The sequence below is a fragment of the Amblyraja radiata genome, chromosome 3 (assembly GCF_010909765.2).
Source record: "Amblyraja radiata isolate CabotCenter1 chromosome 3, sAmbRad1.1.pri, whole genome shotgun sequence".
NCBI classification, from domain to species: Eukaryota; Metazoa; Chordata; class Chondrichthyes; order Rajiformes; family Rajidae; genus Amblyraja; species Amblyraja radiata.
In genome coordinates, this window is record NC_045958.1 from 33882154 (window position 1) to 33897509 (window position 15356).

The 15356-nt window shown below is 43.6% G+C and overlaps 1 protein-coding gene across 3 annotated transcripts in view; it reads right to left on the bottom strand.

Moving 5' to 3' along the window:
- nmrk1 (nicotinamide riboside kinase 1) overlaps positions 1–15356 on the bottom strand; it is a 53359-nt gene that overhangs the window by 12614 nt on the left and 25389 nt on the right. For 2 of the 3 annotated variants that reach the window (XM_033017563.1, XM_033017562.1), the window contains 5 exons: positions 15286–15334; positions 8671–8818; positions 8180–8251; positions 6102–6208; positions 5155–5237 (listed from right to left, as the gene is read on the bottom strand). In XM_033017563.1, the coding sequence (XP_032873454.1) occupies positions 5155–5237; positions 6102–6208; positions 8180–8251; positions 8671–8818; positions 15286–15334 (459 nt within the window). Of the gene's footprint in view, positions 1–3874; positions 3926–5154; positions 5238–6101; positions 6209–8179; positions 8252–8670; positions 8819–15285; positions 15335–15356 lie in introns of those variants that run through there. The other variant, XM_033017561.1, reaches the window with a different exon arrangement.

The window sequence follows — 15356 nt, forward strand, 5'->3', positions numbered from 1 at the left end:
CGATGTTGGGTAGGTCGGGTCCGGCGGCGATGTTGGGTAGGTCGGGTCCGGCGGCGATGTTGGGTAGGTCGGGTTCGGCGGCGATGTTAGGCCACCAGAGACAGTGTATGATTTAAACACATCTTTCATCAGCTTTAATGAAACTGAACAGCGTTAAGGACGATAGGTTGTCAGTACATCCTAGCTGCTCAAACTGGCAGTGCCGTAAACGAGTGTTAGTATAAGTGTTATAGTGGGGTGGAGTTAGTGATGCTGGCTTATGTGTGATTGGTTCACATGCATCATCAATCTACATCCTTCCCCCTAAAGATTAAGTGTGGAAAGGGCACCCATACCATGGAGTTAAACATACTCGCCATATCTGTCTGGTGGTCTACTAACACGGCCCGAGCGCGTGCAGACCCAACCCTCCCCTCCCTCTCCTGAAAGATGAGACGGAGAGCCTGGAGGCGAGAATGGCGCGGGAGAGGCTTGTGGTGAACGAAAGGGGAAACATGCGGTAGGTGAAGCCCCGTGGTTAGTGTCGACCGAGGGACGAGGAGGGGTGCAAGGCATGCGGGGACGGGTAGGACACATCGCAGAAGGCAGCTGGAACTGGAGCGGTGGAGCATAGGGACCAGCAGGTGGTGGTCGGGGCTCCCTCACAGCAAGCAGTTGTTGTCGACTTCTCCGGTAAACCACTCCCTCACAGTCCACCAGGTAAGATCGTGGCTCGTCAGTCAGGCTGACAACAGTGCCCAGACGGGAATGTCCAGTTGAAGTTCGTAGACGGACGAGCTGGCCCGGCAGTAGAGGCTTGAGTGGTCTGCTGGAACTGTTGTATGACCGTTTCTGGATGTCATGCTTCTCTTGGAGGCGTTTCTGGATAGTGGCATGCTTCAGCACCCGAGGGACCAGCTGCTGTTGTGCGATGGGGACCGGAGACCTCGTCAATCTTGAGATTAGGCGCTGTGCCGGCGATCCCAAGGTTTCGTCTCTGGCAATGTTTCTGAGATTTAGGAGATCGAGATAGACGTCTGACTTTGAAATGCGCGCTTCCTCCAGCAGGTGCTTGGCACTTCGGACAGCGCGTTCAGCGAGTCCATTACTCTGTGGATACTCGGGACTGCTCATGACTGACTGGATGTTCCATTGGTCTGCGAAAAGCTTGGACATGTGGCTGGTGACCTGCTGACCGTTGTCGGTTCTCAGGCTGACAGGAGCGCCATAGGCGAAGAAGTGTCTTTTCAGCTTCTTGATGACCATCTCAGATGTGAGGGAGGTCAGTTGGTCTAGTTCAAACCAGTTAGAAAAGGAATCGACCAGAACGAGGTAATGCTTTCTGCACCATTCGAAAATGTCTGCCGCCAGCGACATCCAGGGCAGTGCTGGTGGAGGTTGTTGCAGAAGGGGCTGCCTCTGTTGATGAGGTGCAAGGTTGTTGCAAGTGACAATCGGTGTGGGGCTCGGATGCGGGTGTCACATTGGGGTCAGTAATAATCTTGTGGCGCACAGGCAACTTGCCTAGGTTGTTGTCGACAAGATCAGGGAATTCACTCAGCGGGTCAAACGAAGTTTGCAGCCTGTGGACAGTTTTGTCAAAGGAAATCAGCCCCAGTTCCTGACAGGCACGGTTGCCAAGCAGAGTAACTGAATTAAAATTAAAAACATAGAAGGTCAAATCCCTCGTGGTTTTTTTTAGTACACATTTCAAGTTGGTTTTGGCCAGAATGGAACCAGCACCTCCCCTCCAAAAGCATGGATTTGTCCTTGATGAGTGGCTCGTTAGTTCTAATCTTGTTGAAGAGGTTGATTGACATAGTGTTGACCTTCGCGCCGATGTCCAATTTCGTGCCAAAGTCTCCATTGTTTACAGATATCGTCACGGTTGGATCAGAGTTCTTGGCTGCAGCATGCTGTCAGAGTAAACAGTCGAATCCTCTTGCGAGTTAATTGGGCTGTATTCGGGGGCACATTCGAGCAGGAATTGGGGAGTGAGACTGTTGCTGTCTCGTTGCAAAAAAATTGAGATTAGACTTGGAGCTGGGCGAATTGCTCCCTCTGGCCCGAATTGCTGCCCGGCAGAGGTAAAGTGATTTAACTTTTTGCAGTAATTGCATGCTTTCCCGAGGGCGGGGCAGACTGATTGTCTGTTGTTAAGTAATTGCAGTTGGGACATCTCTTCTGAGGACCGCTGTGAGCCACCTGACTAGCTTGGTTCATAAATCGCCTGTTATCTGTGTTTGTTCGCTGCCTAGTGAGGCCCGTCAGATTGATGGTTTTGGTTTCATGCGAACTGTCTATGGGGTCAATGAATTCAGCAGTTCTGCATGCATGTACGGCTTCATCCAGTGTAAAATCTGGCCATCTCAGAAGCTCTGATCTGAGCTTTAGATTGCTAATGCCATTCACTAAAATGTCCCTCATTAACTGATCAGTCAGCTGATCAACCGGCATATGTTGGAATCGGCTGCACTGGGCTAAATACATTAAGTCTGAGATAAACGAGTCTACTCGTTCGCCAGGGAGCTGACGACGAGAGAAAACCCTTGCCCTATCCAAAATGTGATTTGAGGGCAGGTCACAGATCTGCCTTAGTTTACGCAGCAGAACATTGGGGTCATCAGGCGATTCAGCTGGGGTTATTACCTGGTCGTTGGCATCGCGGATTGTCGGAGCATAACGGAATGTTCTGGATCGACGAAGGGCATCTGGGCCCGCAAGGTTGAGCAGGAGAGAGGCCTTGACAGCATCTGGTTCATTTCGGTGTGCAATGTTCATGTAGTGCTGGTAATCAATTTCAAACGTGGCCCAGCATTCGCTGATATCCGCATCAAAGACAAGAGGGTCAGGCTTTCGACAAGAAGAGGCCATCGTAAAGTAAAACAGAAACTCACAAAAGATAAAATAAAAACCGTTATACAGAAGGAGTGGATCAGACCACTTCTGACGCCACGTAAATAACCACCAGAGACAGTGTATGATTTAAACACATCTTTAATCAGCACTGAAACTTAACAGCGTTAAGGACGATGTGTTGTCAGTACATCCTAGCTGCTCAAACTGGCAGTGCAGGAAACAAGTATTAGTATAAGTGTTATAGTGGGGTGTAGTTAGTGATGCTGGCTTATATGTGATTGGTTCACATGCATCATCAATCTACAAGGTGGCTGAAAACGTCACTTCAATGATTGTGTCCGATTTCACTATCTCCTGGCAGCAAGTTTCCGATATCAACCACTCACTATGTAAAAACCATTTTCTTCAAATCCCGTTTAAAACTCCTTCCACTCATCTTAAATATCTGCCCTCTTGTTTTTTATACCTCTACCATGGGAAAATGATTCTGTCTACTCTATACTTCTTTTAATATTACATACCTCTTTTCAGGTCACATCTCAACCTCCTTCACTCCAGGGATAACAAGCCCAAATTATCCAACCTCATCATAACTAAAGTCCTCAAACTCAGGCAATTCCTTGGTGAATCTCCTCTAAATTCTACCAACACAACCACATCTTTCCTCACAGTGTTCTAATCAGAACTGCACACATTATCCCAAGTGCAGTCTAACCATGAGTATGCCTTCATTACCACCATATCTATCATGCCACTATCAGGGAATTATGTACTTCAACCACAAAATCCCACTGTTCAGAACCATTTCTTGGCGCCCTACCTTATAATTCATATGTTCTACCCCTATTTAACTTCCAAAGGTCCATCACCTTTCAATTATCGGGATTAAATACCATCTGCCCAACTTTCCACTTGATCCAACTTTCCTATTGATCAAATTCCATTTATCTATATCATGCTGTGGCCTAAAGGGCCTGTCCCACTGCGGCGACCTAATTGGCGAGTTTAGAAGAGTTTGCCCTCGACTCATACTCACAGCATGGAAGACATGAGGTCCTAGGAGGTCTTTGTAACTCTCCTTCATGCTCGAGAGTAGTCCCAGCATACTCGAGGCCTCAGCTAGGTCGTGTCGTATTTTTCAACATGCTGAAAAATGCCTGCGACTCACCATGGAAAAAAAATCTATATTTTTTTATTAGTAGGTTTAGTCGAAGTAGGGTCGTAGTAGGTCGACATGTTATTCGTAGGCTATCGAGGGTAGTCGAAGGTAATCAAAGGTAGTCGTAGCTAGTCTTCAACATAGTTGAAGGGAGGTCGAAGGAGGTCGGCTTCACTCTTCACTATTCGGTGTCTAATTTTCACGAAGCTAGTCGAAGCTAGTCTTCAACATAGTCGAAGGAGGTCGAAGGAGATCTTCTACATAGTCGAAGGAGGTCTTCAACATGACACTTTTTCAAACTCTCCTAAACTCGCCAATTAGGTCGCCGCAGTGGGACAGCCCCTTTAGACAACCTTCCTTGCTATCTATAACACCACCAATTTTCATGTCATCTGCAAACCGACTAATCATAGCTCCTACATTGTTCATGTACTTCACAAGCAGCATGCCATTGGTCAAGAATCCAATCTAACCACCAATCCAATTTTTTTTAAATATATTTTTATTAGAAGCATGTATACAAATAATAGTAAGCGACAATTTAACTACGGATTTCTTACATTTTTGATCTAATTAGCTACCTCACCTTGGAATCTCATGTGTCTTAACCTTCTGAATCAGCCTATTTTGTGATCTATAAGGATTTTCATAAGTGAATTCCTTAATAAAGTCCACATAGACAATGTCTACTGCCCTACCTTCATCAATCTTCTTAGTTACCTCCTCAAAAATCTCAATCAAATTAGTGAGTATTCCCCTGAACAGAGCTATGGTAAATATCCTTAATCAGCCCTTCCCTTTCCACATGGACGTTTGAGGCAGGTACGATAACATTTAAAAGACATTTGTGAAGGTACACGAATAAGAAAGATTTAGAAGGACATGGACCAAATGCTGGCAAATGGGATTAGCTTAGATTGGGCATCTTGGTGACATGGAATAGTTGGGCTGAAGAACAGGTCTCCATGACATGCTCCAGACCACACAATCGCTATGAATGTATTTTAGTAGAGTTTTACCCATATTTGTTTTATACTTCAATTCAAATAAACAAACCATGCACAGTATTATTCATTAATGTTATTCTTAAATTGAATGTAGTGGACTGAGTAATTAGTGTTAAATCTTCATTAATAGAAACAAGAGAAAAAACACACCTTGAGTTTCTGAACTTCCCTTAAAATATCTTCGTAAACTTGAGTAAATAGTTCTTCTGGGGATTTTGTTCCATCCAAGTAAACTGAGGGGGAAAAACACATACATTTTCATAGTCTGTATTTAAAAATTATAATTAACAGCATTCTAACAATCATGATATCCACCTGGTGGCGCCGTCAGTGATGGCAGCCTCGCCAACGGTCTGTCTGTTTTTTCGTCTTTTTTGTTATTTTTTGTGTGTTTTAAAAGTATGTGTTAATGTTCTCTGGTTTGTTTTATGTGGGGGGTGGGGGAGGGGGTCGCAAGACACAATGGCATTTCTCAATCTCTTACCTTGCCAGAGATGCGATTGTTTTACCGGATCGTATCTCCGGTCGGTCTGCGGCCTAACATCTGGAGGCCTTGCTCGGGACTGACTTTGAGCCCCACCACGGACTTACCATCAGAGCCTGCAATCCCATGCCTGGGATTTCACCATAGAGGAGCTTGCAGTCTCGGGTAGAGGCTGATGTCAGGAAGCTCCAGTCGCACAAGGTTTCGACCAGCCCCAACCTGGGGTAGATCGCCTGGCCCGAGGGAGCTGATATTCCCCCGATGCGGGAGCTTGATCACCCCAACGCGAGGGCCCAAATGCCGCCATCTACGGGAGCCAAGATCGTCCCATCAGCAGAAGGCTCGAGGCTCCCGACCGCGGGAGAACTAAAAAAGGAAGAGATTGATTTTTTTTTCGCCTTTCATCACAGTGAGGAATGTGGAGGAGTCACTGTGGTGGATGTTAATGTTAAAATGTATTTTGTGTGTTTTGTTGCTTTTTATTGATATGACTGTACGGCAAATCAAATTCCTCGTATGTTGTAAAACATACTTGGCTAATAAAGTAATTATGATTATTTATGATTATGATTGGGTAAATAAAGAATTATAAACAAAATTAATAAATGCTTACTTATGTTGTCTGCTATCTCTTCCATTTCTTTTTTATTTTTGAGGTACATTGGCCACACATGTCCATCAAAATATCCAGGTGGGTCTGGTGGTTCATAAGTTCTTAAACTAGAGAAATAGAAATATAGAAAATAGGCGCAGGAGTAGGCCATTCGGTCCTTCGAGCCTGCATTGCCATTCAATATGATCATGGCTGATCATCCAAAATCAGTACCCCATTCCTGCTTTCTCCCCATATCCCTTCATTCCGTTAGCCCTAAGAGTTATATCTAACTCTCTCTTGAAAACATCCAGTGAATTGGCCTCCACTGCCTTCTGTGGCAGAGAATTCCACAGATTCACAACTCTCTGGGTGAAAAGGTTTTTCCTCACCTCAGTCCTAACTGGTCTACCCCTTATTCTTAAACTGTGACCCCTGGTTCAGGACTCCCCCAACATCGGGAACTTTTTTCCTGCATCTTACCTGTCCAATCCCTGAAGAATGTTATATGTTTCTATAAGATCTCCTCTCATCCTTCTAAATTCCAGTGAATATAAGCCCAGTCTATCCATTCTTTCATCATATGCAGAGCTGCCAAGTTTTGTCAGAGCATTTCAGTATTCTAGAAAATCAGTATATTGCTGAGGAAATCAGTATTTTTACGCGGTGCCATTTTGCCGAAAATATTTTTATTTTTTATGTGCGGTCATACCAATGTAAGAGTACAAGAATGGATAACTTTGCTACCAATTGACATGTCTTCGACACACCTTACTTGACAGTGCATTCATTGCCATCTTTGTATACTGCTGTTTGAACGGTTGCTTCCTGCTTTTAGCACCACATGATGATGTAGAAGCCATTTTGGAAGCCTCCCTCGCCCTCTCTCCCTCCTTCCTCTTTCCCTCCTCTCCCTCCCTCCCTCCTCTCTCTCCCCCTCCCTCTCTCTTCCTCCCTCTCTCCTTCCTTTTTTTCTCCCTCCCTCTCTTATTCCCTCCCTCCCTCTCACTCCCTCTCTCCCTCCCCGAACAGTCTGTGACCCACAGCACTGTGGCCATAGCGCTATGTATAAAGCCCATAGTGCTATGTTTATAGTCCATAGCGCTCCAGCCGGTAGCGCTATATTTAGAACCCATAGAGCTGTAGCCGACAGCTCTTTGTTTAAATTCCCACGCGCTAAACTGACAGCGCTGTTTAAACCTGTAGCAGGACAGGCAGATCAAAGCTTACAAAAATAATCATCCAGATCTTGAAATTTAAAATACTAATAGATTTAATCTGCTATAATTTTTAGAGGTACAGTATCTTTTTATATCCTTGCATTTTTTAAGCAGCAAGATGAAACAGGAAGTCGGGCCGATTTGAAAAAAAAATCCGTATTTAAGAAAGCAAAACCGTACATCTGTATTCTTGACGCATTTCCGTACAAAATACGGAAAATCCGCAGCTCTGCATATGTCAGTCCCGCCATCCCGGGAATTAACCTGGTGAACCTACGCTGCATTCCCTCAATAGCAAGAATATCCTTCCTCAAATTAGGAGACCAAAACTCCACACAATACGCCAGTTGTGGTCTCACCAGGGCCCTATACAACTGCAGTAGTACCTCCATGCTCCTATACTTAAATCCTCTCGCTATGAAGACCAACATGCAATTTGCTTTCTTCATTGCCTGTTGTACTTTCAGTGACTGATGCACAAGGACACCCAGGTCTTGTTGCACCTCCCCTTTTCCTAATCTGACACCATTCTGATAATAATCTGCCTTCCTGTTCTTGTCACCAAAGTGGATAACCTCACATTTACCCACATTATACTACATCTGCCTTGCATTTGCACACTCACCCAACCTATTCAAGTTACCCTGCAGCCTCATAGCACCCACCTCGCAGCTAACACTGCCACTCAGCTTTGTGTTATCCACAAACTTGGAGATGTAACATTTAATTCCTTTGTCTAAATCATTAATACATATTGCAAATAGCTGAGGTCTCACCACTGAGCCTTGCAGGCACCCCACTAGTTATCAAATAAAATTTAGCTTACAGCTTCAGATAATTAGATTATAATATTCCATTATATTTTAAACTTCTAATTACCATCTTCGTCTCTTGCACTCCTCATATGGAATGGAGATATAATAGCGCTGATGAAAAACATCATTCAATGGCCTAAAAACAAATGAGAGCATGTATGCCGTGTTACAAATTCAATGAAATGCATCAACACACTCAAATTGTTATTAAACTGTGACTGAAGATCAATTTCATTAAATTTTGATTAGGACAATTTCAGATCTATTCAAACTGGTTCTTTAGGTATTGTTGGAAGTCTATTAAAAGCAAAATAACATCCTCTCAACCTTTAATTACCTCTGTGCTTCAGGAGGTGCAAAGCAAATTAAAAGTAGGTCTGCACAGAGTTATGACACAATGAACTCTTGCTCCCTTGGGCCAGCCAGCTTGTTAATATGTTGACTATTTTCTTTCCAACCCTTGTTAATGTATAGATTTGACACAATAATCTAATAAAAATATTACATAACATAGTAATAATATTACTGAATCTTTAAAAGATATAGGAAACATACTTATAATTGTAAAGAAGGAACCCTTCTATTATTAGGATGCCAAGGTCATTATATTCTTGAGCTATGTCTTCCTCACGGAAGGCAGCTATATTCTTCATCCTGCCATATACTGCATTCATCATTGCTTCCATATCTAGAGCTGTAATGACTAAACAAAAAATATTAAATACCTATTAAGTTTTGAAATAAAATATAAATGCATCAGTGCACACATAGCAATAGAAATTTCCTTTTTTAATATTGTCTTCAGCAGAAGTCTAATAATTTCATGGTGGTTTGAATTTCTCAACGAAAACATTTGATCAGAAGCATATATTAATACACCAGGTCAGTTTGTAATGAGTAAAAGGAAAGTAGCAATGTTACAACATTTTGAGATTTTAAAAATCAAGTCTGCAATTTATCCCATCAGATAAAGCATAAAAAGAAGTTTAATTTGACATATAATTCACTTTCATATCTTCAGTATTAAAAAAGTTATGGCCATTTTCACACTCAGAAATTAGCATCTTGTTCCCTATTGCTTTTCCATTGACAACACAAAAGCTGTGATCAAGGACAGTCAAATGGCCATAACTTTATTAAAAATTAAGAGAACTGAAAGACATTTTCAGTTATTATAGATTGAAGCATTCTGAAACAAATATTAAACAATCTTACTTGGTGTAGTGTATTTTGGGTACTTGGAACTGACTCAAAAGAACTCTCAGATACAGGAGTAAACTCACAAGCTTCTTTATTCCAGGTCGCCACCATGAGTCTCCTCTAGCGCATGCGTCCCCTCGCACAAGACATAACATATGCTAATTACATTATATACATTACACTGCTCCCCCTTTTACTTGGAGGCAGGTAACACCATTTACATTATATACATTACACTGCTCCCCCTTTAGCTTGGAGGCGAATAACACCATTTCTACAACATTAAATATAATTGATTAACACAGTTGCAAAATTATATTATTACAGTCATCTGACATTACATCCTCATAACTGTAAACTGTATCTAAACTTAGCACTTATAATGGTTCATTCCACTCATCTTTCTAATCACTCTAGCTCTACCTGTATCTCTGCCTCTTCCCTTTTTAAATATCCTAATCTAATTTGCAGATTTCTTCCTGTTCTTGATATTCTGCTAAAGTTAACATTTCCTCTGTTTCTGTTCTTTATTTGTAGGTGGGATCTGACACATGACTGCAGGTTTTCGTTTTTCAGTCGCTCTCTGTCGCTCAATTTCCTGGCGCTACGTATTTATCTGCTCTTGTTGTACAATGACATTCTGCAATGCATAAACATTTGTCCATTGCTCAGTGAAGGAAGCTCCATGCTGGACTATACTGAAGTGTCCTAATCGCAATCGGTCCTGCATACTTTTGTCTCGACCGACAAGCCTCTCTTCTTTAGACTTTTCTGTTAACAGCGTTTTGCTCATCGTCACACATTTATTTAACCGTTCTTTGCAACGTTTAAGCATTTTCTGTTGTTCGTCTATTTGTCTTCTTAAATCACCTTTCTGGTTATTCATCAAGAAGTAGGACCTATATTGTCCTTGCCATACAACAGTGGCTTTGATTTGCGCTCTGTATATTTCTCTTACTACATAAGCACGGTAGTGATACTGCACAACTGCTGTATAAATCGGTTTGAGGAAGTCTTTCCTATATCGTTTAAGCCTTTTGTATCGTTTCAGCCTTCAGCATCTATTTGTCTCCTTAGGTCTTTCCTATACCAACTCATACGGAGTACTGACTGCACTTTTACAGTAGCTCTCTTTTTTGACTGATATTGCACAAACTGGGAATGCCCTATTTTGCCATCTCTGGATCGAAATGACTGCTTGTTGCATAGCTCTGTACCGTACCCTTAATCGGTAACCACGGTATGCAGCTTGCAGAGTGACTACAGCCGCCTTTTGCATCAAACAGGAAAGCAGACTATTATCTAAATGGTGGCCAACTAGGAAAAGGGGAGATGCAGCGAGACCTGGGTGTCATGGTACACCAGTCATTGAAAGTAGGCATGCAGGTGCAGCAGGCAGTGAAGAAAGCGAATGGTATGTTAGCTTTCATAGCAAAAGGATTTGAGTATAGGAGCAGGGAGGTTCTACTGCAGTTGTACAGGGTCTTGGTGAGAACACACCTGGAGTATTGCGTACAGTTTAGGGAGTGCAGAGAAGGTTCACCAGACTGATTCCTGGGATGTCAGGACTGTCTTATGAAGAAAGACTGGATAGACTTGGTTTATACTCTCTAGAATTTAGGAGATTGAGAGGGGATCTTATAGAAACTTATAAAATTCTTAAGGGGTTGGACAGGCTAGATGCAGGAAGATTGCTCCCGATGTTGGGGAAGTCCAGGACAAGGGGTCACAGCTTAAGGATAAGGGGGAAATCCTTTAAAACCGAGATGAGAAGAACTTTTTTCACACAGAGAGTGGTGAATCTCTGGAACTCTCTGCCACAGAGGGTAGTCGAGGCCAGTTCATTGGCTATATTTAAGAGGGAGTTAAATGTGGCCCTTGTGACTAAGGGGATCAGAGGGTATGGAGAGAAGGCAGGTACGGGATACTGAGTTGGATGATCAGCCATGATCATATTGAATGGCGGTGCAGGCTCGTAGGGCCGAATGGCGGTGCAGGCTCGAAGGGCCGAATGGCCTACTCCTGCACCTAATTTCTATGTTTCTAAGAAATGCTTTCTTGTAATGCACATTCTTATGAATGACTTAATACAGCGTGCTGCCTTGGTTTTCTCTACCAATACTCTGGCTTTGATCCCGCGGTACAAGGCCTGAATACACACCACTGCTTCTCTCAAACTCTTATACTGTCTCACTTGGACATCTCTTATCTGGCATGCTCTGTATCGTTGCTGTACAGCAATGGCAGACCAGCGTAGTTTCTTAAAATACTGACGCTGTTTATACATCTGATAATAAGTCTGTATGACCTTGACAGATTTATGCATGCCCCGCAGTTGCCTTCGAACAAGCATTCCACGGTAGGCTGCCTGAAGCAGTACAACGCTTCTGCGTACCTTCATGTAAGTTTTGCGATCACTTTCCATTTGAAGGTGTGCCCTATAATGGGTTTGTACTATTATAGCTGCCAATCTCATTGCCTTGTATTGACGGTATACTCTGTGCCTTCTACATGCTGCTTGTATTACCGTTGCTGCTTTCTGTTTGTTACGGATTTATCTCCGTATCTTCATACCCCTGAATGCAGCTTGAATAGCTAGGGTTGCCCTTTGGATGGCAATTTCTCTTTGCCTTTGACTTCTGCCACTTTGCATTTGCCCGTTGTCCCTTAGCACTTGACCTGTGTCATTTTGCACTTGACTTGTGTCCCTTTGCACTTGACGTGTGTCCCTTTGCACTTGACTTGTGTCCCTTTGCACTTGACTTTTGTCCTTTTGCACTTGACTTGTGTCCCTTTGCACTTGACTTGTCCCTTTGCACTTGACTTGTGTCCCTTTGCACTTGACTTGTGTCCCTTTGCACTTGACTTGTGTCCCTTTGCACTTGACTTTTGTCCTTTTGCACTTGACCTTTGTCCTTTTGCACTTGACCTTGGTCCTTTGAGAGACTCTCTGCCCTCTTTAGTTCAGGCTCATTGCCTCTGGATGCCCTTGGATGTTTTGGCGAAAAATGAGCCATTAAAGCCTCCTTACACTCCTCATACATTTTATCCGTGGGCGCTGCTGGCAGCAGTAACATACGTAAGGTCTGATAACCCTCTCTTCCTAAGCCTAATATGAACCATGCCCTCTTCTTCTCCTCTGCAGCAATATCATTGGAAATGAAACAAGCCTCCAAGACTTTGGTCCATTTCTCAAAATTACACCCAGAATCTAACTGGGGCACGTTTCCTACAATTTGAAAAGCCATGCTACCTGTTGCTATTCAGGTGCACTAAGAAGTGATCCAGCCCACTGACTATTACTAATTCTTATAATAATAGATTTATACTATTAACCAACATTTCATGTTAATAGACATTTAGAACATTTTAACCATATTCCTGCTATGCACACAGATTTACTATTAATAACAGTGACCAATGCATTACATCCAAACAGTCCTGCTTTTACTGTGAAGGAATAGTGAACAATGCATTACATTCAACAGTCCCGCTTTTACTTTGAAGGATTTCACTGGTCCAGCTCATCGGCCTATGGACTCCGGTGCCTTCTCGACCTCTCGAGCTGTCCCCACCGGTACTTTTGCTGCTGGCCTCGCCAGACCTCCACTTTTGCTGCTTTTGCTGGCTCCTCTGGGCTTCACCGTTACTTTTGCTGCCGCTGGCTCGCTGCCAAGTCGACTACTGCTGCTCTGCTGACTTGCCTGCCCGCTGTCTCCACAGCCCTCACGACCGGGCTGACTCTACTGCCGACCGTGCTGAAGTGCTTGAGTGCTATCCTGCTTCTCTCGTGCAGACCCACTCTGCTCGGGGCTGGACTTCCTCTCACGTCCGGGCTTTCCCCCTCGTCCAGTCCGCTTCTCTTGTGCGGCCGGACCCTCTTTTTTGCTCACGGTCGGGCTGACTCTACTCCCGACCGGGCTTTCTTTCACGACCGGTCCGCTTCTCTCGCGGCTAGTTTTCTCTTACTCTGCCGGTCCGCTTCTCACGCATGGCCGGGCTTTTTTTTCTCGCTGCTGGTCCGCTTCTCACGCGGCCGGCTTTCTCCCTCGACTGGGTTGACTCTTCTGCCGGCCGGGCTGACTCCTTTTCGTCGGTGGCTTCACTGGACCTGTCCGTGACCTACCCGGTACTGGGCCCTCACTCGACGTCGTTGGCGGCTCCTGGGCCTGGCTGTGGGCTACACAGCCCTGGAAAACGTCCGAAGTCGGTGGCAGCTGCTGGGCCTCTTCTGCCCCTTTGCCTTGGCTACACAGCCCTGGAAAATGCTCCAGGTAAGTTGACACCGTCACTGTCCTGCTGGTTAGGCTTCGAGCTTTTGGCTGCTTACTTCGGTGACACTTACTTACTGCCCCACTTGTTTTCCTTGCTTCCTGTTCCGATTTTGCTTTTCTTTGGCGCCAATCCAAAACCGTTTGGCGCCAAATCTTTTGGCTTGGTGCCGTTCCACTTTGTTTCCAAACACAACCTTTTTTTTTCTGACAGTCCTTCTTCTTTCCTTTTCTGTTATTTTATCCTCTTCGTGCTGTTGTTGTGTGTTTTTGTGTAACAATTCACCTAAAACTTATACAAAGACTATTCAGCTTGAGGAATTTGACAAAAGGAAAACTCAGTCTAAAATGAGTAACAATCCGAAGGACACCATCTTGCCACGTAGACACAACATAGAGATAGCCTGACAAAACTCGCCGACTTGTACAGCTGATGTTTTAAATGCAGTCCCCGGCATAGAGGGATCTGCAGGCCTCTCTTGTCCAGCTCGCAAACAACTGCGACACAACTCCGTATCTACAGTTTAAACTGTTAAACAATCCTGTGTGTTGCAAAACAGTCCTGCGGGTGAGTTCACAAACTCTATCCCATCCTCGTCGCCAATTGTAGTGTATTTTGGGTACTTGGAACTGACTCAAAAGAACTCTCAGATACAGGAGTAAACTCACAAGCTTCTTTATTGTAGGACGCCACCATGAGTCTCCTCTAGCGCATGCGTCCCCTCACACAAGACATAACATATGCTAATTACATTATATACATTACACTTGGATGACCTGAAATTAAAGCATATATTTAGTTAGTTACCCAATTGTAGCTAATTCCAAAATTCAATTACTAGATCTAAGATTTACATTTTTAAATAGCCTAAGTGTCCAAAGAACATTCACACAAGAATTCACAATAAAACATGATTTTTAAATCTCATTGTCATTAATTTATAGGCCAAATGGAAGGAATTTAGTGTTTAATTGCTGTAAATTAATGGCCATTTAAATCAGCTTGCGAGTGGGATTTTGTGGAACGCGCTGGTTTGGAACGTTGCGGTGGCAGTGGATTTGAAGCCCATATCGGCATGAAAAATATTGCCGGTTCGGATGGGCTCCAAGTCACCATCTCGCAACTTAAAATTTTGATTAAAGGGAACTTAAGAAACACTTTTTATTGTAAAAATAAACACTTGCCTTGTCCCCTACGTGAGATCCGTCCCGTTGTCGGTGTTCGCGGCTTTAGAAGATGATTTTAAATTTACTATAGCAATTAAATGATCCCACTTAGTTTAAAAATAACTGCAGCAAACGAATGTCGCAGCGATTTTTCGTCAGCAACTAAGCAGGCTGAACAACATCGATTTCAATAGCCTAGAGAAAACGGCGTTTTAAACCCGCCCTCCTCTCAAAGGCGCCAAAGTCGCGCACACGGGTAGCGGCAGAACTGCAGCGCCGATGAAGATACGTTTTGCAACATACCCAAGTAAAGATTTCATTCTGCTGGAGAACATCAATTTCATGGGGAAGAGGGTGTAGAACATTCAACATTCTTTGCATGTTACTGTCAGTGTCTTATAAAGTCAAAGTATGGGAGGAGAAATGTATTGAGTTTTGGAAAAAGGCAGCATTATTCTAAAGCAAAATCTCTGACCACCCTTTTATGATCATTGCATTAAAAAACCTTTGCCTGAAATGAAATAAATCTCACCATCATACTGCTGAAAGCCATCTTCTCCAAACTCCACATCAGCAGACTCCTGAAGATGACAGACATAGAAC